Source organism: Podospora anserina, chromosome 1 (genome assembly GCF_000226545.1).
Source record: "Podospora anserina S mat+ genomic DNA chromosome 1, supercontig 4".
Classification (NCBI taxonomy): domain Eukaryota; kingdom Fungi; phylum Ascomycota; class Sordariomycetes; order Sordariales; family Podosporaceae; genus Podospora; species Podospora anserina.
The window spans coordinates 1,527,867-1,553,938 of record NW_001914853.1 but is presented as its reverse complement, the minus strand read 5'-3'; the positions used below and the strand labels follow the sequence as shown (position 1 = coordinate 1,553,938).

Genomic DNA, 26,072 nt, shown 5'->3' with positions numbered 1-26,072 from the left:
CAAGACCGAAAGAAGCCGAAAACAGTTCACGCGGGCCGGCCACCAGCCAAGTACATGAGCAAACTGGGGGACTTGGACCGACGGCGGCGGCGCACAAACTCGTACTTGTCGTCCTCCTCGCGGTGGTCCTTGATCTTGAGGACGACCTTCTCCTCCTTCCTCTTCTCGACGATGCGGATCTTTTTGGTGTGCTCCCAGAGCTGCTGCTGCTCCCACTCGGGCACCCAGCGCTTGATGAGGATGTAACCGGGCTCCTGTTGATGACATCATTATTAGCAATCAGGTCTTGGAAAAAGAGAAAAAAAAAAGACAGGTGAAAAACGTACCGCATCCCACTCCCACTCGATCCTGAAATGGGCCAACGTCTCAATGTCCAAGTGCCTCAGGGACATTCTGGTGTAGGTCGGCCTGGCAATCTGATTGTTGTTGTCCCTCTCGCGTTCCCTTTCGCGTTCCCTCTCATCCTCCCTGTCCCTCTTCTCCTTGTCTTTCTTGATCTTCTCCTTCTTCAGGATGGCCTCAATGGCCTTCTCGTCGAGGCCGGAGTGGATGAGTTGCTCCTGGAGGCGGCGTTGGAACTCCTTCTCTCTGGCCTCCTCCTCAGCCTTCTCCTTGGCGATCCGCTCGGCTTCCTTGGCCTTCCACCGAGCAACAGCCTCTTCCTCCTCCTTCTCCCTCTTTGCCTTTTCCTCAGCAGCCTTCTTCTCCTCGGCGAGCTTCTTGAGCTCGATCTCCCGGGCGATCCGCTCTTCCTCCGCCTTGCGAGCCTTCTCAGCCTTGATCTTATCGAGCTCTGCCTTGGCCGCGCGGAATTCGGCGTCTTCTTTATAGTGCCTATCACGCTCCTCCTGCTCCTTCTGCCTCTTGAGCCTGTCCAGCTCAGCCTTGCCCATCTTGTACTCCTGCTCCTCCTCCTTCTGCTTCTCCCTCCTGGCTTCCTCCTCCTTCTTCTTTATCCGGTCAAGCTCGGCCTTGGCGTCTCTCAGCTGGCGCTCCTCCTCCTCGTGCCTCTCCCGCTTCATCTCCTCCTCACGACGCTTGATGCGGCCAATCTCATGCCGGAGCCTATCAAGCTCGTACTCATCGGTGTACTTCTCTCTGATCTGCCTCTCCTCCTCCTCCTTGAGGAACTTCTCGAGCTCATACCTCTGCCTAGCAGCCTCCGCCTCATCCTTTTCTCTCAATTGCTGAAGCCTGAGCCGGGCCTCCATCTGCTCCCGAGTTTCCATCTCCTCCTTCTCCTTGCGGTAGTGCGCCAGCTCCCAGCTGGCTTTGTCCCGCGAGGACGCCTCCGCCATGCGCTCCTGCTGGCGCTTGGCCTCTTTCTCACGCCGGTACTGCTCGAGCTCCCAGTCGGACTTGTTGCGGTTGGCCTTCTCCTCGGCCATCTCCTGCGCCCGCCTCGCCTCCTTTTCGCGGCGGAGCTGCTCCAGCTCCCAGTCGGACTTGTTCCGGTTGGCCTTCTCCTCGGCCATCTCCTCCCGCCGGCGGGCTTCGTCCTCGCGGCGGAGGCGCTCCAGCTCCCGGTCGGCCTGGGCCCGGCCAAACTTCTCGTCGGTGTAGCGCTCGAGCTGGCGCTCCTGCTCCCTGCGCTCGTTGCTGACCTGCATGGCGCGGAGCTGCTCCCGGGCCCGCTCGAGCTCCCACCTTTCGCGGGCGTCTTCGAGGTGGGAGTGAGTGGACGAGGAACGGGAGTGGCCCACGCGGGAGTGGGAGCGGTGCCGCGAGTGGGAGTGGTGGTGAAAGCGGGAGGAGACATGGCTGGACTCGTCCGAGGAGGAGCTGGAGCCGCGGCGGGACCGACCTTGGCCTTGGTTGATCCTGTTCTGGTTGATCACCACGGCCGGAGGGGGAGGGGGCTGGGGAGGGCCGGCGACGATGGGAGGGGAGCGGCGCTCTCTTGAGCGGGCGCGGACCATGGTCATTTCTCGCTGGTCGGTTGAGTTGAGGAATGAAGGGCCCTGGAAGTAACCCGTGGGACCCGAAGGGCGGGTGTCCCGGGCATCGCGGACTACAGTCTGGATGAAATGAGGCGGGCCACCAGGAGGAGGAGGAGGGGGGCCAGAAGGCCCTCTAGACCGGTCGCGGGCAGCAGCATAGCGCCTGTAGGTGATGTCGACGGACTCGTCGTCACTCGACAAGTAAGAAGACCGGGGCATGGTGGCGGTGGTAGTAGGTCTTTGTCGCTAAGGAAGCCGCGGTGAGTCAAGGGTGAAAAGAGGAGAGGACAGGCCAGAATGGGCCGTTCTTACGTATTGTTCCCAGTCCCAAGAGAGAGGGTATACTAAGCTCAAGCGTTGGGAGTGATATCCCCGAACCAAACACTTGGGCGATATGTCTACTCAAGACTGGAAAGATGGAAAACACCCTTCGGAAAGAAAATCGAAAAGCGAAGAAGGTGAGGAAAGACGGCCGGCGTGGCACGACGGAGGGGTCAGGAGGAATTGTAAGCCGCCAACAGAAGCGGGGTGTGACCCACCATTTATTATTCGGCGGCGGTCAAGAGAGGGAGCGGAGATGCATCAGGAGCAAATCAGCGTGGAGGGCGGTAGGGGGAGGGACATTCGGGGCCTGGGGACTGTCAGGGATGTGAGAGGGTTAGTGTCAAGTACCTCTCTATGCATATGACTGTACCACTGGTCCGCACCAAGTACCTCTCCGTCTGCGTCTGTCAGCATCTCAGCTCCCTCCCGGCTGCCGTCCTCTGCCCTCTGTTCATCTTGCCTTTGGACCATGGGGCTGCCAGGTTGTACACTCCCAACTGTGCAGTGCGGCATAAGAAGCCATGCCTTACCCGTTGCTAGATAAACTCCAGCTAGGTACTCGGGACCAACGCGTGATAGGACTGGCCCAAGGTGTGCCACACTTGTGGCCCTCGGGACGAGCTAGGTATCGTGTGCTCCTAGTGGAGGGGGGGATAAGAACTGTCTTTTCCAAGGTGCGGCCGCCGTGTGGTTGGCCCATGAGCGACTTGCTCATCTTGGTGGGGGAGAACTGTCCTACCACCTCACTTGCTCTAGAAAACCAGAGATGGACGGCATCAGGGCGGGAGACGGAGCCTGGTAGCATCTCATTTTCCTTGAGTACCTGTCTTGGGGGCTGAGAGGGGGGAACTGTGAGACTGCTTGGTTAGGTTCCATGTCCCCCGTTGCGTGCGTGTGCTCCGACAGAGCAAAGGAGGCTGGTTAGGTGAATGTAGCGCAGAGATGGGCCCCGCTCTTCCACCCTGAACGAAACCTCTTCATGTGAGTGGGTGGAGGGGCACCAACGGCAGCTGGGAGGGGCACAAGTGGCATGGAAGCGAAACGAACGGGAAGCGGGATGTTGAGCCTCGTGGCTCTGTGTTGCGGGACTGACGAGACAGCAGAAAATAGAGAAGCCCATCAGACAGACGCCTGGGACGGTTTATTCCCATTCTGTAGAAACCCGAACATTGTCTCTGAATAGTTTCTAGACCATGGCCATGGCGATATGTTCTTTCAAAGGCTCGGAAGCTGGCATCATCAAGAGGCAGCAAGCCGCGAAACAAACGGTGCGTAGGGCTTAGGGAGGGGCATCGGTGCGGCTTGGCAGAAGATCTTGGCAGGCAAGGGTCGAAACGGCTGCCCCGTGGTTGGTCTGGACGGCTACTAGCCATCTTTAGAACCGCCGGGCGTGCGTCGGGTCGTGATGCCGTGCCTGTTGACTTGGTTTCCTGTGGTTGTGAGTGCCTCTTGGCTATTTCCATCTGGTGGCTTGACAATACTACTGCATAGCTTCACTTTGTATGCAGAAAACAGGCGCCTGAAACCCGTCGTGTCTTTCCCCAGCGGCATGCGAGACAGCCCTCTTGTTCTGTACCTCCTGCACCTCCGTGGAGCCGATGTGCTGGACCCTCGCCGCCCAGGCACCTGAATTGTTGTTGTGTTGGAGAATCCTTGGCCGCCGGGCATGCAGCAGGCCAGTTGCCTTTTTGGCAACTGAGGACATGAGATACAGCAGGTCCAGCACAGGACTTGAGAAGAGGCTTTGTGTGTATGGGAAATAGGATAAAAACAGGAATTCCATCTTGCCAAACCATCCGGCATGGTGCCATCGGGTATATTGTTGTGAGAGTGAGGGGTTGATAAGACAGCTGGGTTCCATGCTGCACTGCGCCGCAGACGACACCACATTTTCCATTGAGCGTTCCCAGTTTCGCAATTACGGGACAATCGGCACCGAAGAGACGCGAGTCAAATGGTTTGTGAATCCCTAAAAGTCGATCAAGGCTCGAGGCAAAGGCCGTATGAGATTAAGCCTGTCCCTTGAGCATCTTCTCAATGTGCTCCCGGCTATTCTTGTCCGTCGTCTCGAGGTAGTGCAGCCTCTTGGACAGAGCCTCCAACTCGGTCTCATTCTCCTTGACCTGAGAGCTCAGTTTCTCCTGCAACGTGGGCACCGGAAGCCCAACGAACCTGATAGTGGAGCAAAGGAGGTTGGTTAGCCAGGGGGTTCAAGCAACGAGCACGAGACAGGAAAGCCATACATTTTCCCGACTCCCTCGTAGACAGCCGTGTCGGGTGGCAATGATGAGATCTCGCTGCGCGTCAGCTGGGCTAGCCGCATCTCACGCTGCTTGGACGCCATCTGAGTGCGGACCAGGCCGATTTGCTGTTGCGCAGCGATGGCCTGCGACTCAATCTCTCTGACGAGCTGCGAAAGGCCCAAGGTTAGTTTGATGTAATTTCCTGCCGCCATGTTAAACTCATAATTAGGCGTTGATGCCCAACTGGCGGAATTTGTAACACTCATCTTGTCTGTGAGAGGTGACTTGCCTTTTGCAGCGCTTCGTTTGATATCGACATCTTGGGTGGTTGTGATGAGGCTGACTGGGCTGCCAAACAAGATTAGGATAAGAAAGCAAGGCGATGCTTATTGTTCAGGCAGTGAAATGTCGTGAAAGTGCCGCGGCCGAGCGAGTTGCGGTAACAAATGGAAATGCAGTCGATGTCAAAGCAACTTTGCTGGGGCTCAGTGTCGTTGCTGGTCTCTTCCACTGGCCGTTGGAAATGGAAATTTAGGTTGCGGTGCTGGGCTCGTAGGCAGAACGGTGTACCCGTAACGTAATTGTTGTGTAATTCAACACCGTGCCAATACCAGCTACGCGCACATGACAGACGCCGTTGGCACAACTAGAGAATTGCTACTCGGGTGAAGGGCCTCAGCAGGACAGTAGATAACCGTTAGGTATATATTATAGAGCTTTAAATTATAGTGGAAAGCTCTGGAATAAAAATCCAGAGTGTTTGCGTTATCCTTCAAGCCCTTGATTTTACGTTTTCAACCTAATTATTTTGTCCGCGAGTCGAACATCTATCATGTGGAACCGTGATCACTAACGCCCATCGTAACTATATAGCAGTTCTAGCCCGCTACCATGTTCCATAAATGAGGCTCTGCCTGTATTCCGGTGTTTTTTAATTTATCTCTTAGCTCAACCTTTGACCCCGCCCTGCCGAAGTCGTGCTTGTCATCCGAGGATCTTGTTTTTGACTCCTTTTCGCGTAGTCGACTTGGTGTATCGTTGCTATGCTGTTGCCTTGCCACAAACAGGGTATGGGGTGTGGGGCACATAGGCAATATACAAGGCCCTCGTCACCATCAAGAATCATCCCGGATGGTGATCTTCACCGAAGGTAGGACAGAGCCGCCTCACTGGGTCTTGAGATGAGCTGCACCCTTGGTACGCGGGACCACTTGCGGGATTGTGCGTAACGGCTTCCAGTCCAGCATAAATTCGTCCTCTTTCCCCTCCAGGCAACAGTTGGACCACAATCTCCAGAGAATCATATGGTATGCTGTGGAACAGAGTCAGCCTTGGGCACAAAAAAAAAAGGATGGAAATGGTTAGGTTTTGAAGAGATATTACGCACCACCTACACACAGCGTTAGTATCGACATATTTATCCTATCATGGAAGCATGAGGGGCGCAGGAGGAACATACCAAGACCGGTTAGGATGTGCCACCATCCATGCCCTTCAAAGATGATGGCCCACGGTAGAAGAACCTTTTGCTTCGTTTGCGTGATGTGGTGACAAAAGACGTTATCAATGTTCCAGATGAGGAAACCAGCCAGAAACATGAAAATGCCTTGCCATTTAAAATCAGCCTCCTGCTGTATAACCATAGGTATTGTGTAAGTAGGACATACCTGTCAGAGCCAGTGTCCACATTTCCTTCATGTGCTGGTCACACGTGGCAGGGTTCCTTTTCTTGAACGCTGGTCGCAACACACTGTCTCACAGTTAGTGTGCCAAATTCAAATACGCACTAGTCAATTACCCTCTGTTTGACATACCCTTCCAGGACGTGGAATCCGCGGAAAATTGTTGACGCCGTCAATAAACCATAAGCCACCTGATGGAAGACTGGGTCCTTTGCGTAAAGATAATAAACCGTGATAAAAGTGGCAAGTCCCAGCAGGAATACCGCAAGAAGACCCTTCACAGCAGGAGACTTGTTGGTTCCAAAAGCTACGTATGCCATGATGCAGATGGTGTATATCATGGGGAGTTCGTCTGCGAGTTGCATCTCATCTGCATTCCACGTTAGAACAGGACAAGTACGTACACTATCACTCAAGGAGAACTTACACTTCAGCGTAGTATGGAACGCCATGCTACCGAGACCCACGACAATGTAGCCGAGAAACACGAGGATGAACACCTTGGAGTGCGCATACTTGATGACATTGCGTAGTCCTTTGAAGCCAAGGTACATAAAAACCAAGTTTGTAAGTGTGTTGACCACTTCAGCACAGTAGTAGCTGATGTTGTAGTCCTAGACGTTCTGATCAGCCAAGGCTTTCCGACTAGTTGGTGCGCAAAAGGGGGTTTGTTTACCTCTTCACACCAGTTCAACGTCGACGTTTGCTCCCCCCAAAACCCAGTTCGCGCCTCCCGGTAGGGAATCCGAAATGCCGAAGCCAATGCCATTGTGTACGACACTCAAGCGACACCGCGTCTCATAACAATGGTGCGAAATAAGCAAGGCAACAAAGTGGTCAGAGATCTGGTGTTTGAGCTTCGAGCACAATGCGCACGCCAAGAGACGGGTTGCGCTGGTTATCCGTCTCGGTTCCGCTGTGCTGGGCCTCTTCTTGCTGTTCTCGGGGCCAATATGTAACGCACGTAAATATCGAGTGTGTTTTGAAGGTGTGTTGGTGCAACAACAACCAGCGCAGGATCAAAACCAGTATTTTACGAGGTCCCGGCCTAGGTGAGGTTCTTGTGCGTGCCGTCAGCCGATAAATATCGGCTCAACCGGAAAACGAGGGTGGAGGGTTAGAAGGGAGGATGCCGGAAGCGGCTGGTTCGGAATCAAACACTGGACAGCAACTTAGAAGGCAGGGCCTGAAATTTATAACTTGGGGGCATGCCAACGTATTATTCTCCACTGTGAACTTTTGTGTTGGTGTTTCCCAACCTGCTTTTCGAACGCAGTAGCAAGAATCATGGAACTTTGGAAGCAACGATAACGATAAGCCTCGTCTCGACCTTGAATTATGAATGTTCAGAGATGTAGTACTGCGATACTGGTGGATCCTGGCAGATGATGTAATGATGCACGTTCTCGGCAACTTTTACATCTCTAACCACCGTATATCAAGGTGCCATGAGGGTTAATGGAAGCTTCAGTCATATAGAAGCTGCCGTCAAAGTTTATCTCCGGTGGTATAACATGCTATAAAACAAAATACTTGGATGGAGTCTTTGAAATTCGAATTCTCAAACAACAAACGCTGTTGGTCATGCTGATTTGGATGGCCTGTGCGTTGACTTTGAAGCAGGTCGGCTCCACCTGAAGGGCTGAACCGAGAGCTGTAGCGGATCCAATTGGCTCTCTGGAGTCAAGGACCCACCTCGCTGACAGTTGCCGAGCAATTACGAATCCCTGGAAGGCTTGGACACTCTGTAAGTTTGGCGTGGCCTTTCGCCAAGGACCAAGCACTTGTGTTGAGGAAGAATACGAGACCAACCCTTCCGCAACAGTAATTCGTCTTACTGTGTCGACATGCGTCACGACCGGATTCTGGCTTCTCGGTGTACCTGGATGTAAAGCGACAAGCTGCAAGTGAAGCAGGCATCGGAAGATTGCGAGCCTGTCGTACCTATCTACCTATCTACCCTCCTCCCACGACGACTTGTGATGGATCGAATGTAACGGCGACCACCGCACTTATACCGTTGTCCCCCGCCTTTGTATGGCAACGTCATAGCGAGCACTGCCGTGCTGTTGTTATTTTGAACAATGGCCGCGCGATGGGGGTCGTTTCTGACCCAAGCCGTAGCTGGTGTGGAAGCTCGCCTGGATAATATACTCAGCGAGGACAATGATGGCTCGGCGCAAACGAAGGAGGCCAAGCCCGCCCCTCCTGCTTCGCCAGTGAAGCAATCGCCAGGTATGCTTGATGATCGAAGCTCTTCCCAGAAGGCTGTAGGTTTCTGACAGTATGGATTCCTTGCAGGGCCCTCCAGGACCTCCTCGAGCACCCGCGCAAACGATCGGCTCCAAGAAAGGCTTGCGCGGGCCATAGCTGCGAAAACGGCCGGTCAGAAGCCCCTTTCTGCGCAAGGAAGCCCGCGCCAAAGTCTAGACGCAGCGAGCCGCACATCGATCGATAGTATAGGTCCGGCGAGTCCAGCATTGAAGGATGCGCCAAGGGATACTTCTTCGCCGCGGGGCTCCCTGGATGTTGTCAGAACGTCCCAAGATAATGCCGTGAAGGAAGTTGATACCAATCAAGACTTGAAGAATGGGACAACAACGGAACAGGGGGTCACAGATGATGCGAACGGCGCGAAGGTATCCCCCGATGCACCACCGCCAGCCGAAGTGCCTCTCCTGAACACGCCAACCGTGGAAGCGCCCACCCCTACTCCTGCCCCTGAAACAGAGGAGATCATTACCAACAAGCCCGACCAAACAACAGTTGGAGACGAGGAAACGCAGAAGGATGGCAATAATGTGCCGGACGTGGCTCAGACCCAGCAGCAGGAGGAGATTCATGGCTACATAGAGCGCATCGATGCTCTTGAAGCCAAACTGCAGTTTCTCGCGAGAGAGGCCACAGACTCAGCCAGGAAGGCCGCCCTTGCTGCACCGGCTGGGAGTCTCGAGAAGAAGTTGGCGGAAAAGGACCAGCAGATCGCCCAGCTCATGGAGGAGGGCAAGAAGCTCGCCAGTACTGAGCAAAAGCACCGTACGATCATGAAGAAGTTGCAGCTCAAAGTTGGCGAGGGTGAGAAGGAGATTAACAACCTGAAGATGGCAAAGGACAAATCTGACAAGGAGTTGGATAATTCGCGTCTGCGCGCTCGCCGAGCAGATGAGCTGGAAAGATCACAGGTGGTTCTACAAAAGCAGTATGATCAAGCTCAGAAGGAACTCGGCAGCTTGCGACCAGAGATACGGTCGAAGGATGCTACCATCGCGGACCTCAGAAGTCAACTGCAAAAAGCCAAAGAACAAGTAGACGAGCTATCGACTAAGGCAAACGAACGCCCGAGAGAACAGGATAAGCGACGTATCGATGATCTGGAAGAGCAGGTGGCCGCTCTCAAGGTCGAAAAGACTCTGGTGGCAGATCGTGCCAAAGCGCAAGCAAACGACCTTCGAGAGCAGGTGGAAAGGGCGAACGAGCGAGCCCGTGTGCAAGAGTTGGAGCTAAAGGCTGAGGTCCAGATGATGGAAGGGAAGCTCGAGGCCATGAGGATGCGAGCAGAGGAGGCATCTTCGGGTGTGGCTGGAGACTCGCAAGCCAAACTACTGCGGCAGATCGAACAGCTGCAGACACAGTACTCCATCGCGAGTGAAAACTGGCAGGGAATTGAGACCAATTTGCTGGCTCGTATTGCTGGGCTGGAAAAGGAAAGAGACGAGGCTCTTCAAAGAGAATCGGACATGAGGCGGAAAGCTCGCGAGGCGGTAAGTCTCGAATGCTGTGCGATGAGTCCCCGACAACTACTGACAATGCAGCAGGCCGTCCGCGCAAAGCGCCACGAAGAGGAACTGGAAGAGACCAAGACCAAAATCCCCACGATCCAACAAGATGTCCAATCCTACCAAGCCCAACTGGACGCCCTCACCAGACGTGCTGAAGCGGCTGAAACGGCCCTCTCAGAAGCCAAGTCTGAGCTCGAAAAGCAAAAGCAAGCCTTCGAAGCCGAAAAGGAAAGACTCCAAACCAGCTTTCACCAACCCATCGTCGAGCGCCCCCGCTCCTGGCTCGAGGATCTCCCTGGCACCCCCTTGTTCAAACCAGACAGCCGCCCTGCCTCGCCTCAGCTCTCCGCCGTCCCTCAGCGAACATTTAGCACCGACTTCTTGGGCATCCAAACCCTTACCAGCAAGGCGAGGAAGATTTCTGGCGCGCAGTCCAGCAACAGCGAGGCGGGGGATGCCAACTCCCGAATCGGGCTGCCCGTCCCCGGAATGGGTTCTTTTAGTCGAAGACCCTCGGCCCAACCGCCTGCCCGCCCTACTCTGCCCTCGCACCCGACGAGCAACAGTGGGATCTTCAGTCCCACGTCTATTTTCAGTCCTACGAGTGAGGCTGCCCCGCCTTCGATATTGAATAACCACCGGGAGATCCAGCAAGGGGAAGACGCCTTCAGTGGGAGTGGCGGGAGGGATAACGATAAGAACAACATCATGCAGGATATGGTCTCCGTCTCCACTGTTGCTGCCGGGCCGTCGGTTCAGTTGGTGGAGAGGATGAGCGCCGCGATTAGGAGGCTGGAGTCGGAGAAGGTGGCGGCGAAGGAGGAGTTGTCGAGGATTTCGAAGCAGAGGGATGAGGCGAGGGCGGAGATTGTGGCTATGATGAAGAAGGTGGAGGAAAACAGTGCTGCGGTGAAGAGGGTGGGGGTGTTGGAGGGGGAGGTGAGGGAGGTGAAGGAGCGGTATGAGACCACGCTGGAGCTGCTGGGGGAGAAGAGCGAGGAGGTGGAGGAGTTGAGAGCTGATGTGGAGGATGTTAAGGCTATGTATAGGGAGCTGGTGGAGAGGACTATTAAGTAGTTGTGCGGTAGGAGGAAGGGGGGGGGGGGGGGACGGAACGACAATTTATAAATTTTGCATGGGCATTGCGGTTGTAATTTCGTAGAGGATATCAAACATTGTTTAATCACATCTGGTAGTGTGCGCGGTTGAATATGTACCTCACTGATTCTTCAATTTTCGAGCCCCTATACTCTTTTGTTCCGCGCCGCTATGCAGTTCACACATGTTCATTACAAGTACGATAACCCCGTAACCTCATCCCTCAACTTAAAACTTCCTACTAGCAGCCAAGGTCGGCTTCCACTCCAACGGGTGTGTCTCTGGCGTGGCATCGGGATCCTCTTTCCAGATTTTGACTATCGCAACGTTTAGCACATAAACCCCCTCTCATCCATTTTGTCAGAAGAAAAAAACTTACTAGTCTTATCAGCCTCACCACAGATCAACCTCGACCCCGAATGGTCAAAAATGGAGCTCATCACCCCCGACTCAGCATCCAAACTGCCCGGCTGAGCCGTCGTGTCCAACGCCTGGAACCTATGCCCGCTCTTCCAGTCCCAAAAGCTCATCGACCCGTTGTCTCCACCCGAAAACAACACGTTCTGGTCGTTGACCGACAGGGTGTTGATAATGGCGTTGTGGCCGTCAAAGTTCTGCATGAAGGCTCCCTCGGGGCACTTCCACTGCTTGATGCTCCCTGTGCTGCCTGTTGCGAAGGTGAACTCGGTTGGGTGGGTGGTCAAGGCGCGGACGCCCTTTTTGTGGTGGGTCAGCACGCCCATTGTCTTGCCCGCGGCGAGATCCCACATTCGGACGGTGGAGTCCAAGCTGCCGGTTATGACTTGGGGGTCGGCTTCTTGACAGACAAGGTCGGCGACGGTGCCGGTGTGGCCCGACAGGACATGGACATTGCTTCGGGTGCGCATGTCCCATACACGAGCTACGCCGTCGCGGCCACCGGTGACGAGGACGTCGAGGGTTGGGTGGAGCTTGAGGGTGTATACACCTGACAAATGGCCGTGGTAGTGACGGATGACCTTGTTTGTTTCCAGATCCCAGCACTTGACCATCTTGTCTTCACCGCAGGAGAACATGTAGGGGTGTCGTGGTGATACCGCCAGGCCGCGGACCGTCGAGATGTGACCGGTGAGGGTGAGCTTGAGTTGGCCAGAGGCCAGGTCCCAGATTTTGATGGTGCGGTCGCCGGCGCCCGAGGCGAACCACTTGTTGTTTGGCTCGACGGCGAGAGCTCGCACCCAGCCGAGATGGCCGCTGATGACGCGCTGGAGCTTCCAAGGTGGGTGCCAGTCTGGTCGGGGCTGTGCGAGGAGGTTGTCTTGTCGGCGGGTGAGGCTCATATTTTGGGGGTCGTTGCGGTTCGCGCTCGGTTTTGCGCCAGCACCAGCAGCGCCAGCGCCGCCTGGTCTTCTGGAGAGGACAAGAGTGTTGGAACCAGGCCCGGTCTTGTTTGCCGGTATCCCTTCTATCAATTTGCGCGCGTGCTCCTCCGACTTTGATGGTGCTTCTTCGGCTGCTTTTGGCTTCTTCTTGCGAGGACCGGCAGCCGGGAGCTTCTTCGCGATGACTTCGGGTAGGGTCTGAACGTCTTCATATTCGGCGTGAAGGCGGAGGGAGAGGGATGTTTTTGAGATGTCGGGATCTTCTGATGCCAGTCCGGGATCAAGCTTTAGTCGTTTCCTTCCCGAATCTGTGGATGTGTTGGCGTAGATGGATTTCGATCTGCGGGCGTTGGCCAGGATTAAGGACTCGAGATGGGATACTTCCGTCTCGAGGCCAGCGCCGTTGGCAACCTCAGCTGCCATGGTGAAGAATTAAAGCTGTGTAAGCGTGTCACTCGATATAGTCGTGGATGGAATTTTGGGCCGTCAGTTTCGGTGTCTGGTGGTGGATTTGTCGCAGTCAAGCAGTTCTCCGTCGCGTCGATGATGATAATGATGAACGATAGCGATGGCTCCGCCTGTCCAATGCGCGGTTGACATTGGGATCCCCAAAATTTCCAGGCGTGTGGCTGAAGCTCGGGCCAGCCTAGAGCTACAGGGGTAGTTGAAGGGGCCCCACACAGTGCCTTCTTCTTGACACTGCTATGGCGGGGTGGTCTGATGTGGAAGGCATCACTTATATGACGCCGCCTTCAGCAGCAATCAACTAAATACAATTACATTCTTTAACTTCAACTAGATACCTGGAGATACCAACAAATCAGAGACAAAATGGAAAATCAAGACAAGTTCGCCATCCACGCAGCCGCTCGTGACGGGAAAGGCAAGTGAAGCTAGCCAACGGTGTGTGTTCAACCGGTGACTTTGACTCTGACTCCCAGAATAGCGACCGTTGTAGAGTCTTTGCTGAATGTAAGTAGCTGTCCGCCATGTGATGATGATATGGTCGGTCTAACCACACCAACAGGCCAATCCCAAGCTCGCCAAGCTGAAAGACGACGATGGCCGTCTTCCCATCCACTGGGCGGCTTCGTACAACCACCACGAGATTGTCAACCTCCTGGTTCAACAGAAAGGGTTTGATGTCGACGTCAAAGTATATAAGATATTCCCAGCATACCTGCTACTTGGAACAGCTCAATTTTGACCTCACTTGTAGGATGACATGGGCTGGACCCCTCTCATGATCGCAGCCAGCGTCAAGGACTCGGACAGAGTGGTCGATCTCCTCCTTGCCAGAGATGCCGACGTGAATGAGACAAGTACGTCCATGTTTCCCTACCACGTCTTGATTGGCCCTTTAACACACTACCGGATTTCTCCTTTACCACATTACCCCTTTACCACATATTAGCACACACATTTACACTTTACCACATGGCACATGCCCCCTTCCCGTCCTCATGCTACTCATTTATTAACAAAAATCCAGATGACAACGGCCAAGTACATCCCCTCCCCCCTTCTCCCCTGCCCCTTCCACCACCTAACTCCTCTCTAGACAGTCCTCCACTTCATAGCCTCCAAGTCCAACCTCGACCTCGCCCGCAAGCTCCTCGAAGAGCACAAACCTCCCGCTTCCGTCCGCGTCCGCGACAAGCGAGGCCAGTACCCCCTCCATCGCGCCGCCGCCGTCGGTTCGGTCCCCTTGATCAACCTGTTTCTCAAGCACAAAAGTCCCCTGAACGCCAGCGATTCAGCTGGACAAACGGCGTTGCATCATGCTATTGCCGAGGGGCATGGTATGTTATCTATTCTTCTCCAGCGAGAACGGTTCAAGGCTGATGATGATAATAGGTGACGCGGCTGTGGTGTTGATGAAAGCTGGGGCTGAGATGGACAGGAAGGATAATGATGGGCTTCTGCCTTTGGAGGTGGCGCCTGGGATTGATGTAAGTCTTGTGGTGGTGCGGGGGTTGATGTGGTATGTGTAGCTGACGGACGGGGGAACAGGTCAAGAAGTATATTCAACGAAAGGCGGAGGAGGAGGGGATTGATCTTCCATAGGTTATGTCACAGTACCTAGACAAAACTGTATCAAGGGTGGAAACATAGATATCAAAACACCGTCTGTGGTCTATAAAGTTTCTGTCCATATGCAAAATGGGTATCTTTTTCTTCGTTAAAGCATCACACCCACCCCTTTAATCTCAGGATCATCCCTAAACGCCAACCTAACCTCTTCATCCCCCACCGCCAGCCTCATTTTGCTCGGCCTCTCCGGCCTCTGCCCTTCCAGATTGATAATCCCGGCCCCGGTAAGATCAACAGCAGCAGAACCCAACCCAGCCGGTCTGATCAACTGCCCCGTCTGCTTCGCCTTTGTAATCATCAACCCTGTTCCATCGTCTGCCCCTTCCCCCTTCTGCCCTGTAGCCCTTTTCTCCAATAACTTCAACGGCCGAGACTCATTGACCGTCAGCTTGAGCATCCGCTGCATCTCCTCGAGCACATCCCCAAACGTACTCTCCGCCAACCCCGTCCTCTGAATCCGTAAGCACAGCGCCGTCAACAAAAGTTTCGAGGCAAAGGGCAAAGAGCGGAGGTATTGCTGCAGCGGGTTGGAAGTGGCCTCGTTGATAGCTCTTCGCACAGTCTCGATCGTTACCCTCCCAGCAGAACTCTTCTTCTTTTTCTGGGGCGATTCGTCCTTCTTCCTCGCGGGGGTTTTCGTCGGCGTATTTGGCGTGGCATCGTCGGAAAGGTCATTAACTTTCGCGTCTGCTTCCGCCAGTTCGACCGCTCGTCGACAGATATCCAGAGCCCGGCGGGCGTCACCGCTGACGGCAGCTACCTTCCTCGCCGCGAATTGGATTGCATCCGGGTCCACGATGTCACCTGGGACACCTTCCAGGCGAGACTGGACGATACGCATGAGCTGTTCGTGGTTGTACCCCGGGAACGTGATACGCGTCAAACCAAGACGGGAGCTGATTTTGTTGGAGAGGGTTCGTTCGGGCAAGTCCATCGTGTTGGCTACCGCCAGGACGATGAGCCTGGAGTGGCGGAGGCCGGGCCAGTTGAAAAAGTTGTACATGACGCCCTGGTTTTTGGTCACCAGCTGGTCGAGTTCGTCCATCAACACCACGCAGGGCACACGACGGGGGGAGGGGTGGCTGAATTCTCGCTCCAGAAGGTCGAGGGCTTGGGCCGGGGAAACGCGCTGGCCTTTGAGGGCTTCCCACAGCAAGGCGTAAGATTGATGGGGGTCGGTGATTTTCATGCCGTTGATCTCGACAAAGATAAAGTCATCGAGCTCGTCGGCGCGAACGGCGGCATCGAGGTGGGAAACTACCTCGCGCACGGTGGCGGTTTTGCCTGTACCCGGAGTACCAGAGATGTAGATGCAGGTTCCAGAGCCGTCGGTGATGGCAGCTTCGAGGTGCGAATAGACGAGACTGAACTCGGATTCGCGACATGGTAGACTGGTGGGAACTGAAGCGACGTGGAGCTGGGTGCGGGCTACCTGATATGGGGAGGCGTGAACGTGCATAGGAGAGAGGACTCGGGTGGCTAGGGGTGTGAATTCAAGGTGCTTTTTGACGACGATGCGGCGGTGGGAGGAGGGGGTTGCCGGTTTGTTGCCTGTCTTTTTGTGCCGGCTGCTGGGGGTGACGGCGTCCCTGGTACGAGCCTTCTTTGGGGTGCGGTAGACGCCAGGGGCATATTCTCCATCTGCTTCTGGGTCGGCCTCAAACTTGTAGTCTCGCTCGGGGGATTCGTCTTTCGCGGGCTTCTTTTTCCGAGTTGCCTTGGTCTCCTTCTGAAGCCGCTCCTGGAGAGCCTCGAGGTCTTCCCTGCCGTGGTAGATATCCTCCCAGATGAACTCCTCGGTGTAGGTGCATGTTCTGGTGTTGCAGCCCCTTCGGCAAACAAATACTTTTCCATACTCCTTGGATTTGCGTGGCACTTTGCCTGTTGGGAATTTGTTCACGAAGGCTTGCTGCGACATAACATGGGCCTTGCCATTGATGGTCGACAAGGCGTTGACATCGAACGAGGTGGTGATGTAGAGCTCGTTCTATAGAGGCAGAAAAAGTTAGCAACTCGAGATCAAGGCAAAGACAAAGCGCAATCACACACACCTCCACATAATCCGTCCTCTTCTTTGCGCTGCGAATCTCGTTTGGCGACGAGAACCACATGAAGTTGGCGGCCATCTCGCCCTCCTCGTCCTCCTGGAACTCGCATATTATGCCAACCCAGGCTTCGTTGGAGCTATCGGCCTTCAGCAGCGTCGTGTCTCCCAAATAGCACTCGAAATTGCCATTACGAGCGCCAATAATCTGGCCATCTTGCCACGTAGCTCGTTTTCGTTTCCTCCCATTGTTTTCCTCAGTGTCTGGCTCGTTGGCATAAATCCATTCCCACGGAAGGTCTTCTGTTCCCAGCTCGTCGTCAGAATCCTCTCTTAGAACGCCTGGGATATGGCGCTTTCTCGAGCGCCCATCGACGACGCCAGGCATTGTTGAAGATTTCTCGGAATCGGTTGATGGGAAGGTAAACAATGCGAGCAGATGCGAAAGGCTGCAGCGGTTATCTGTGAATTGGCTTTGTTGACCGATACACTGGTCTATACGAGTCCAAAATGACGAACAGCTGAGCGAAATAGGTCATCAATTGACAATTTTAGTAGAGGGCGGTCTGGCTTGTGGTTTTTGGTGCTTCTGCCTCAACTCAAAAGGGGTCCCTCCGTCGCGTCGATAGACGCGTTCCATGCGGGCGCGCCTAAATCTATTAAGACCCCTGCCAGCCAAATGCTTCCTTAGCCACATGATGACGTTTCGAGACCAGTGGCAATGCCAAGATGCTATGCAAATAACCGGTATATCCCTGTAGGCCAAACAGTCTCCAAACGGGACGTCGATTCACTGGATATCTGACCAACACTCGCATACGGCCTCATCTGCTTTCCAGTATCAACATAGGAGTAGAAATGAGACTCTGTATTCGTTTCATTGCTTTCAACAAAGTCTTTTAATTGCTTATTTTGCCTATTCTGCCTGGTCTCACATCGTAGACCGATAAATGACCGACCCCATGTCCACCATAAGTAACTCTAGATATTCTTGCGGGCAAGAGTTGATTGAGTCTTTGAGTAGTCAGATATTCGACTACTTAACACACGGTTAACCTCTTTGATCGGCCCTCAAGCTCTGATACACGTGATCGCCGCACTTTTTGAAGGCTAGAGCGTGACTACCTTACCTTGTGGCTGTTTTCGTGCCTTCCATTTTTTATTTTTTTTGAAACTCCCGATTGTCTCCTCCAAGCCTTTCTGACGTTCGGCCTTCTTTTTTTCGAAATTGTCCGATAATAAATCTTCTGCCCTCGCTAATGTTCACCTCTCCTTGCCTTTAAACAGCCCGGCCAGTGTTTCAATTCATCTCATCGGTTTTCCTTCCTGTCGACCGAGGGCCCCGTGCCAGATTAACCTCTCTCAATGGCTGCTTGTGGGATATTCTTGCGACTACTGGACGCTCCTCGCCTACAAGGAAGTTCACCTACAACGTACGGACTGCCCTTTGGCACGCTGTCGTCCAGTTAGCTGGCCCGTCTGGTCACCGGCTTCTGGTCGGAACTCTCTCCTCACCGAGGTAAGTCTTTCTCTATATCCTCCCTCATTTATGAAAGGTTTGTGGTAAAACTCTTTGTGGGTTTCCTTGGAGCTGTCTGGCCGTCTCGGTTTATTTGGGATGAGATTGAGACTGTCTCGCTCAGAAAGAATGTTGCTGAACCGGCTTGCTGCCCGTTAATGCGACGCCAACGGGCAGGTCTGAGACTGCCCATGTGGCGGCCTCTTTATTGCTGTGTATAAAGGAAAAGATCTTTCTTTTTAGCACAAGACGTCTTTATGTGATGGGTTTTTCACAACATTTCACATGCTGATAGGAGCTGGCCAAGCCATCGAGCCTCAGGGAACCACATGCCATCCACACAGATACCTGACAAGATCCATCATCTTTGGGACCTGCTCAGGGCTGAACTCCACCTAAAGGCTTTGGTAACAAGTGTCCAGCCGAGGGTACCAGCTGAGATGCAATCCTCTTGACGGAGCTTGGCCAACCATCCCGAACAGAACTTTACGTTTCCATTGCCAGAGCTCTTGCTAACATTAGCCTACATTAGGTACGTTGATCGAGGTCTTTACGAATGGCACAGCTTGAAGCTGGTTTTGCGACTGGTTGCTTCTTGAGCAATCCGGATCTCTCCAAGGATCAGCATACTGTGCTTTCCCTCTAGGCTGTCTCGGCGGGATCCCGCATCGACCGGAGCAGTCGGTCCTTCCCGAGACCTATGATTGCCGGCCACTTGCAGCACTGGCAACGGAAGCTCGCCCCTGCCTCCTGTTGCTGCCACCAGCTCACGCTTTCCCCACATTGCCCCTCCAGCTCGTCTGCCTGTCTTTTCTCGATTCTGTGTTCGCATTCAGGTTCTGACTCTGATCTTCTCCCAACATCTCTCTCGCACATCTTCTTACATCTCGTTTCGATCACACCTTCCACACACTACCTTCTGTTTCAGAATAGAGAAACTCACAAAATTCACAGAGAACACCGCCAGAATGGACACCATGGAACGGAAGCATTTTCGACTGGGGGTTGATGAGCTGGCGGAAATATATCGTCCGCCGCTGACCAAGCAGGCAAGTCGTTACTTACAGAGTACAGCATCGCAGTCGACTAACCGCACCAGACCTTTCTCGCCCCACCCTCCACCATCGATGTCGACCCGGCCGACTTTGCTCTACGCACAAAGTTGGAACTGATCGGCAAGGATACCTTGTGTGACATCAAGGCCATCAATGTCGACGACACGACCACCCAAATTTCCATACATTCACCTGGCACCAAGGCTGCGCAGGACGCTGCCCAGCGAGTGAGGAAACTACTCATCGAGGAAGCCGACATCAAAGACATGTGGAGAACCAATGGCCTGCTGTGCCCATCCAAGTCAGGTGCAGATTACTCGGCCATCGTGTTTGGTCGTGATAGATGCGCTGTCGTCCCCTCAGCATCGGCCCCAACCGTCTCGGAAACCACCTCTGGGACTCATCAAGCCAAGTATAAGGCCCAGCTGTCTGATATTCTTGACCGGGCCGTCGGATCACTTGTCCGAGACCCAAACAAGATGCAGATGCGTGTCAAGATTGGCTACCTACAGCGACGTGAAATTTGGAACCCAGAGAAGAGGAGGTACAGCTCGGCCGAAATGGAGCGTGAGCTAGAGTATGCCGCCTTCCGCGACGTAATCAATCTTTCACCATAGTAAGTATGATTGGACTCGTCCCTCATCAGAGTCGTGCTAAAAAGTCTTACAGTGTTCCTGTCGATGTGGTTGAAGCCCTCAGAGTCGCCCTGATCAACGGGGATGAAAGTTTGCCAGCAGTGGTCCGAGAGAGCGTTGACCCCGATTCCGAACCTGAGTTCTCCCTATACATAGTCACGCCAAATTTGGAGATCGAGTGTATGGTAGAAGGCGTTGAGGCGGGCAGAGGCCGAAAGCCTAGAATCATGCCCGTGTGCGCCTATCAACGAGCCAAATTCTACAACAAATTCTCAGTCCTCAATGCTTGCCCCGACAGGTGAGACAAGACAACACGCTTATTTCCAAGCTGCTTCAGTATACTGACATTCTGCACCGCAGAGGTACTGATTGGGAGTTGAAGATTTTCCAGGAGGTCAGCCGCAGGGAAGGCAGGCCCCGTCTACCTTTGACCGAAGATGACATGGCTAGGCTCACCAAGATCAGCCAAGGTACATATGCAGGTGGCTTCCCCAAGATTTCGGTGTCCCAAGAGTTCATCAAGAAGAACAAGGTGTCGAACATTGTGGGCAAGGTCATCTGGACCCTGGAGCTGAGCTTCAAGTATAGCCTTGAGATTACGGTGTACCATTCGTTCGGAACGAACACAACGAAGCCTCCGATTACGACAACTCTGCTCTCCGTATTCAGTCCTGACTGGGACGATCACCTCGGGCTCCCCGTTACGATTCCGCGGGAATGGGACAAGAGTTTTGCCACTCAACTCCTGACCTCGAGAGACAAGACCCAGGTCCCATACCCCTTGACGCAGGATGGTGGCGATGAGCATCCATTGGATGAGTTTTTGTCGTGGGTATCGTGGGTGCAGGAGATGCTTGATAACCTGTTGAGTGTAGGGGCAAAGGGCTCGAACCGAGTCGTGTCCTGATGGAACATTCGAAGAATTGGATGGCAAATGCCACTTGGGCTATTGGGATCAGGGAGGTGACCGTCTAGTTTATGGTGGGTTGTAGGATGATGGCACTGGGGAGAGAAGCATGGAGCCTTCGTGGGCTATGTATTATATCTCTTTTTGTTGTTTTATATCATAGGGGAAGTCCAGGAGGAAGTTTATTTTTTATTTTTTACTGTATTGTGTTATCGTGTAAGGGGCGAGAGGTGTGTAAATGGGTCATTGTATTCCGAAAAACGAGCTTTGAAGGGGTGGCTGTGATACTGTAGCATTGCAATGTAAAATATCGAGACGCAAAGGTCAGTTATAACCCTAGACTATTGTGGTGTGGCGAAGGAGAGGTGCGTAAGGGGCCACCATATTTGTAGCATGGCACCGACTGGTATCGTCTGTGACTTCTCAAATCAACTGTTACATGCAGTCAAGGGCACTCGCATACGTAGGAATGATAGATGACTTGGACATGAAGCTGGTTCATTGCTATTCTCAATTATTGGCCCGTCATGACGCCTGAGCAGCCTGGCCAGCAGCTGGTCCAGCAGCCAAGACCTTTTGTCTGAGAACTGTGGTGATGAAGTAAGTTAGTGCATACTCAATCCTCTCATTTGCATGGTGAAATCTCGACATGGACCTACCTTCCTCCACCAGCCTCAAATTCTGAGTCTTGGCCTGCACGATGCCCTCCAGTCCTTGAATATTCGCAGCCAACTCCTTGACCTTGGCCTCATAAAACTCTGCCGCGCTCTTGGTGTCCTGTTTTGATCACCAGATCCCGTTAGTAACCCATGCCACTCAGTTCCGAAAGTGTCACAGCAAACAAACCTTTTCGACGTAAAACCCAGTCCCGACATCAACAATGACCTTGTCCGGGTCAGCCATCCGGCCCTTGACGTAGAGGGAGTTGGTCAAGGGGACGAGGATGGGCTTTTTCTCGTCAAAGGTCTCGGAGCCGGACTTGACGACCCGGAGGCACTCCTTGAACTTGGACTGGGCGGCGGCGAGCTGGGCGTAAGATTGGGAGAGGTGCTCGACTTCTTCATCGAGTTGCTTTTTCACGGCCGAGAGTTGGGGGGCTGTGAGGGTATCGAGGGAGACTATAGGATGTGTTAGTTGGGGGTAGGATACGGGCATAGGTTATGGGCTTGCTAAAGGGGGCCAGGAAGGGTGAGGGTGAGATGAGATGAGATGAGATGAGATGGTGAGAGGTGAGAGGTGAGCATGAAAGAGGTGCGGGGTAGAGGAATGGGGGCGGAATGAGACATACTTTGCTCTCCTCCTTGCTGTCTTCCTTGGCTGGCCATTGTGAGAGTTGGGGATCGGTGGTGATCCTGGGACTTGAAGGAGCTGTGATGAGTCCCGGGACGGTGTGTGCGCCTGGCGGTGGATGAGGCGCCGTTGATGCCCCACTATTCCCGCGACTGTTTGCGCTGCGGGGCATTTCAAGGCTGGTTAACTGCATCACGGAAATAGTGGGGTGGGGGGCTTCACCGAGACGACGAAAGATAATATCATCGGATATTTTTACGTGTCAAGTGCGAAGGAAGGAGTGTTCAGGCAGCTTTCACTCAAAGTTTACCAAAACTGTCCTTGGTAAAGTCCTAGGGAAAGCCCTAGATTATTCCGTGACATAAAAACTCTCTACCCAGCCGCCCAACTCCCCATCTCACCATCACCATCTCAGTTCAGATTCAAATCACCCCTCCTCCTGCAATGCCACCAACACCGCCCCCAGGAACAGCCTTCTCCTCCGGCCCTCATGGCCGCTCCCTCGTCGCAACCCAGGACTTCACCCCTGGCTCCCTCATCGCCACCTTTTCCTCCCCGACCCTCGCCCTCCCCGATGGCCCCAGCATGAGAACAACATGCAACTACTGTCTCCGTGTTGGTTCCAATGAGGGCTTCTCCCCCGTCTCACTCAAAGCCTGTACCGGCTGCAAGGCAGCTGTGTACTGCGGCCCCACGTGCCAGCGTGCCCACTGGAAGTCGATCCACAAGGCCGAGTGTAAGATGTTTGCGAGGGTAAGGGAGACTACGGGCAAAGAGTGGCATGTAGCCCCTTTCCTGTCAAAAACGAGAGCAGACATGTTGACGCTGGAATAGGCTACCTACCCCCGCAAGAGCACTGGCCCAAGTCCTCCTAACAAACGACAAGGGCATCCGCGACCCCTTTGACGGGTCCGACCCCCTCGAGAGCAACCTCGAAGGCTTCAAAGCAGACGAGCAAGTCTGGGGTGACTTTGAACTCCAAGCCATGGCGGCGATGACGTACTCGGGTGTTTTCATGAACGAGGACGGGCTGAGAGTTGCGATGAGGTTTCTGTGTCAGATCCAAACCAATGCGTTCAATCGGCTCGATGCGGACACGGGCATGTCGGGGATTTTTCTCGATCCTGCGCTGGCGAGGGTGAATCACTCTTGTGTGCCGAATGCGTTTATCGGGTTTGATAAGAGGACGGCGACGCTGAGGGCGGAGAGACCGATTAAGGAGGGGGAGGAGATTACGATTTCTTACATTGGTATGTGGACAGTTATTGGTAGTAGGATTTAAGTACTGACGGAGTGATTGCAGCAAACGACAAGCCTAGGTCGATACGCCGTGAAGGACTTAGACTCTACTACTTTGAGTGCGACTGCCCACGGTGTGTGGATGATCTTGATGTATACCAGGTTGCTCAGACATCGCCGGTCATTTCACTTAACTCGTTCAGCTTGCAGCCGGATCTTACAAAGTTCCGAGAACCGGCTATCGACAAATCAAGTATCTCGATGAACCAAATCGAGATTATTTACAAAGTGGTCTATGACCAGACAAAATCAGAGCAGGACACCTCGATTGAAGCGGCACGGACTCGCTGGAAATTGTGCAAGCCCTTGGTTGAAGCAAAGATGTGGGCAGTCGAACCATTACCAACCACAATCCTCCTCCTCGCAACCAACTGGCAGACCAACTACAAATGGGCCGTTTACGCCCTACCACTGGCTTGTTTCTTGGCAACCCAATGCGATCCCATCAAGCTTGTTGCCCCATTCATGCCGTGGCGCATCAAGGGCGTCATGATTATTACGAAACTGCTGGCTTTCACGGGAGAACTGACGTCAAGCGGGGAACTGGCAAAAAGGTGTACTCACGAGGGCATTGTTGGTGCTTTGGCGATGGCGGATCAAGTCACCATGTGCCAAGCTCTCCTCCACATCGTCATCCATCAGGGCTCTATCGGCTCTGCTGAGGATTGGGACGTATTGAAGGAGGCCAAAACGATGCTGAAGGATCTTGAGAGTTTGCCCGGACGGGTAGACGAGTCGAAGATGGTACAGGCGTGGGCTAGAGACCCTGAAGATCCGCAAGCAAAAGCATTTTTTGAGAGCGAGGTGCTCAAGCCCGTCAACACGTTGGCTTCCTTCGCGCCGGAGATTTTGGAGGATGTGCTTGTCCAAGGGCAAGGATCAGTAGTTCGACGTTAGCGGGATAACGGATCATCACCTGCCTCCCGAGTTGGATAATGCAGCAGCTGTCTTGGGACGACCCCGTTTCTTGGGATCTTGCAAGTTTGTCGTGCTACTCTGCCTCAACGGGGTGAGCGGCGCAGCACTGTGTCCAGAGACCGTGTAATCCGAGAATTGGTCCGAGGGCACTCTTCGTTTAGATACAGGCTCCGGCTTGGGCGAAGAAGCCCGCTTCCTCGCTCCTGGGTGGGGAAGAAATGTCTCTGGATCCAAGGGAGATGCCACACGTCGATTATTGGATGCCCCGTAATTTGCCTCTGCTCTGTCGACCCTCCCTTTCAAGATCTCAAACTCCATTTGTAAAGTCTCGACCTGGCTGGCTCGATTACCAATCTTCGCGATGTTGCTGGTGAGAATCTCGAGCTCCCTTGAGGAAAAAGAAGGGGCAACACGTTCGTGTTCGTTGCTGCGCACAGTGTGAAGATCTCTTCTGAGCTGCGCGATCTCGGTGCGCATAGCAGCCATATCGCGGGCATAGTTGTCTGCGCTGACGCTCACTTTGATCTCGGCCCTCAGCATATCAAGCTCTCCTGTCGTCTGCTCAAGTTGGTTCTTGAGATCTGAGACTTCCTTTCGCAGCTCTTCGGCGAGATCTGTTGCCTGCTGTTGGATTATGTCGAGGCCATCACTGACCAGGGACACCCGGCTCCGAAGGCCTTCCAGTGTCGCCTTTTGCTCGGTTCCGAATTTATCAATCCCGTTCAGCTCTGATCCGAGTAGTGACTTGAGGCTATCCTGTACTCCGAGTATGCTTCCCTTGAGCCCACTCACTGTTTCATGTAGTGTCTTTGAATCACTCTCCACACGAGCCACACGTTTGTCCAAGCCTGCCACAATTCTGAAGCCATTGCTGTCAATACGTCTGAGGTAGTCTTTTTGGCCTTCGAGTTCGAACTTGAGCTGCTGAAACTCGATGGTACTGGGGGGATTTGAGGACAGGTTGGGCGGCCCACCATTGCTCGTTCTTGACGGTTTGTTGATGCTGAGGACTCTTTTGACCTCGGGTTCAAGCTCCTCTCTTTCCTCACCGAGCAGATTGACAGACGCGATTCTCAACAGAACTTGGTTGCTGTGGGAATATTGTCAGATTTCAAACTGACGACATAGGAGCCATGGCACGTACTCGTCGAGGACATGGTTGACTGGGGTCTCAATGCATCGAAAGCCGAGTATGGCTGCACAACCGTCACAGAAAAGGTTTTGTAAATGGCTGCGATGGTTGTCAGAACAGATTAGAAATATCTTGAACACAAGCAAGGGAATGTTTACCATCCTTCCACCAGAGTCCCATTTCCCCCGATTCTTGTCTTTCCTTCGCATCGAATGGCCAAATCCTTGTCTGATTCAATCACAGGGCCGAGATAGCTATTGCCAATCTGGATCCAAAGATTGGAAAAACTCCCAACTGATGCCTGGCATTTTTTGCATTCGCAGGAGGCCGTCTTCATTTTGATGATGTATGTGTGTTTCAACGCAGGCCTGCAGAGTTGTGATGCTGTTTGATTGAGCCTTTGGTGCCCATTGCAGGCCTCGAGGATCGGTATGTGGAACAAAGGAATTTTGTAGTGGGTTTATTTAAAAAAAATAGAGTTTTTTAAAATGAAGTCTGTGATTATACTTGTTCGCCCAAAAGGCAGGTGCAAGGGGTACAGCAGACAGTGAGCCAGCACGTTGTGGGCAAAAAATTAACCTACGCTTTTTTTTATTATAGAAAAGGAACAATACTTAAAAGGATAATTCCTACGCCTCAAAAGATATATAATGGACCTAGCAGCTATCTTTTAAGGCCTATTAAATATGTTTCGAGGCCTGGTTCAGTTATTTTGTTCACAACTTGGCCTGGCCAGCAAGGTTCTCGCCCAA

General features: G+C 53.5%; 11 protein-coding genes across 11 annotated transcripts; 4 read left to right on the top strand and 7 right to left on the bottom strand.

The window, feature by feature from the left end:
- Window positions 1–26: 26 nt before the first annotated feature.
- Window positions 27–2,159, bottom strand: PODANS_1_18550 (uncharacterized protein; the record flags this gene model as incomplete). The annotated part of the gene is made up of 2 exons (XM_001907280.1): window positions 27–254; window positions 327–2,159. 2 exons carry the CDS (start codon window positions 2,157–2,159, stop codon window positions 27–29), a joined length of 2,061 nt encoding a protein of 686 aa, XP_001907315.1.
- Window positions 2,160–4,273: 2,114 nt separating this feature from the next.
- On the bottom strand, window positions 4,274–4,826 carry PODANS_1_18540 (uncharacterized protein; the record flags this gene model as incomplete). The annotated part of the gene is made up of 3 exons (XM_001907279.1): window positions 4,274–4,436; window positions 4,508–4,674; window positions 4,797–4,826. The coding sequence occupies 3 exons, from the start codon at window positions 4,824–4,826 to the stop codon at window positions 4,274–4,276; spliced, it is 360 nt and encodes a 119-aa protein (XP_001907314.1).
- Window positions 4,827–5,673: 847 nt separating this feature from the next.
- On the bottom strand, window positions 5,674–6,958 carry PODANS_1_18530 (uncharacterized protein; the record flags this gene model as incomplete). The annotated part of the gene is made up of 6 exons (XM_001907278.1): window positions 5,674–5,819; window positions 5,967–6,113; window positions 6,175–6,257; window positions 6,322–6,559; window positions 6,617–6,803; window positions 6,866–6,958. 6 exons carry the CDS (start codon window positions 6,956–6,958, stop codon window positions 5,674–5,676), a joined length of 894 nt encoding a protein of 297 aa, XP_001907313.1.
- Window positions 6,959–8,273: 1,315 nt separating this feature from the next.
- On the top strand, window positions 8,274–11,045 carry PODANS_1_18520 (uncharacterized protein; the record flags this gene model as incomplete). Its single annotated transcript, XM_001907277.1, has 2 exons — window positions 8,274–8,424; window positions 8,491–11,045. 2 exons carry the CDS (start codon window positions 8,274–8,276, stop codon window positions 11,043–11,045), a joined length of 2,706 nt encoding a protein of 901 aa, XP_001907312.1.
- A 249-nt stretch (window positions 11,046–11,294) lies between these two features.
- Window positions 11,295–12,850, bottom strand: PODANS_1_18510 (uncharacterized protein; the record flags this gene model as incomplete). Its single annotated transcript, XM_001907276.1, has 2 exons — window positions 11,295–11,383; window positions 11,446–12,850. The coding sequence occupies 2 exons, from the start codon at window positions 12,848–12,850 to the stop codon at window positions 11,295–11,297; spliced, it is 1,494 nt and encodes a 497-aa protein (XP_001907311.1).
- A 408-nt stretch (window positions 12,851–13,258) lies between these two features.
- On the top strand, window positions 13,259–14,494 carry PODANS_1_18500 (uncharacterized protein; the record flags this gene model as incomplete). The annotated part of the gene is made up of 8 exons (XM_001907275.1): window positions 13,259–13,310; window positions 13,374–13,399; window positions 13,455–13,583; window positions 13,647–13,749; window positions 13,920–13,933; window positions 13,989–14,229; window positions 14,285–14,379; window positions 14,441–14,494. 8 exons carry the CDS (start codon window positions 13,259–13,261, stop codon window positions 14,492–14,494), a joined length of 714 nt encoding a protein of 237 aa, XP_001907310.1.
- Window positions 14,495–14,609: 115 nt separating this feature from the next.
- Window positions 14,610–16,953, bottom strand: PODANS_1_18490 (uncharacterized protein; the record flags this gene model as incomplete). Its single annotated transcript, XM_001907274.1, has 2 exons — window positions 14,610–16,502; window positions 16,573–16,953. The coding sequence occupies 2 exons, from the start codon at window positions 16,951–16,953 to the stop codon at window positions 14,610–14,612; spliced, it is 2,274 nt and encodes a 757-aa protein (XP_001907309.1).
- Window positions 16,954–19,052: 2,099 nt separating this feature from the next.
- On the top strand, window positions 19,053–20,681 carry PODANS_1_18485 (uncharacterized protein; the record flags this gene model as incomplete). Its single annotated transcript, XM_001907273.1, has 4 exons — window positions 19,053–19,088; window positions 19,184–19,755; window positions 19,809–20,072; window positions 20,135–20,681. The coding sequence occupies 4 exons, from the start codon at window positions 19,053–19,055 to the stop codon at window positions 20,679–20,681; spliced, it is 1,419 nt and encodes a 472-aa protein (XP_001907308.1).
- Window positions 20,682–21,206: 525 nt separating this feature from the next.
- Window positions 21,207–22,006, bottom strand: PODANS_1_18480 (uncharacterized protein; the record flags this gene model as incomplete). Its single annotated transcript, XM_001907272.1, has 4 exons — window positions 21,207–21,268; window positions 21,341–21,458; window positions 21,528–21,799; window positions 21,970–22,006. 4 exons carry the CDS (start codon window positions 22,004–22,006, stop codon window positions 21,207–21,209), a joined length of 489 nt encoding a protein of 162 aa, XP_001907307.1.
- A 325-nt stretch (window positions 22,007–22,331) lies between these two features.
- PODANS_1_18470 (uncharacterized protein) lies at window positions 22,332–24,167 on the top strand (the record flags this gene model as incomplete). Its single annotated transcript, XM_001907271.1, has 3 exons — window positions 22,332–22,754; window positions 22,858–23,221; window positions 23,275–24,167. Coding segments are annotated over 3 exons (1,680 nt in total), but the record flags the coding sequence as incomplete, so codon positions are not given.
- Window positions 24,168–24,182: 15 nt separating this feature from the next.
- Window positions 24,183–25,657, bottom strand: PODANS_1_18460 (uncharacterized protein; the record flags this gene model as incomplete). The annotated part of the gene is made up of 3 exons (XM_001907270.1): window positions 24,183–25,278; window positions 25,333–25,419; window positions 25,479–25,657. 3 exons carry the CDS (start codon window positions 25,655–25,657, stop codon window positions 24,183–24,185), a joined length of 1,362 nt encoding a protein of 453 aa, XP_001907305.1.
- Between the last annotated feature and the right edge of the window lie 415 nt (window positions 25,658–26,072).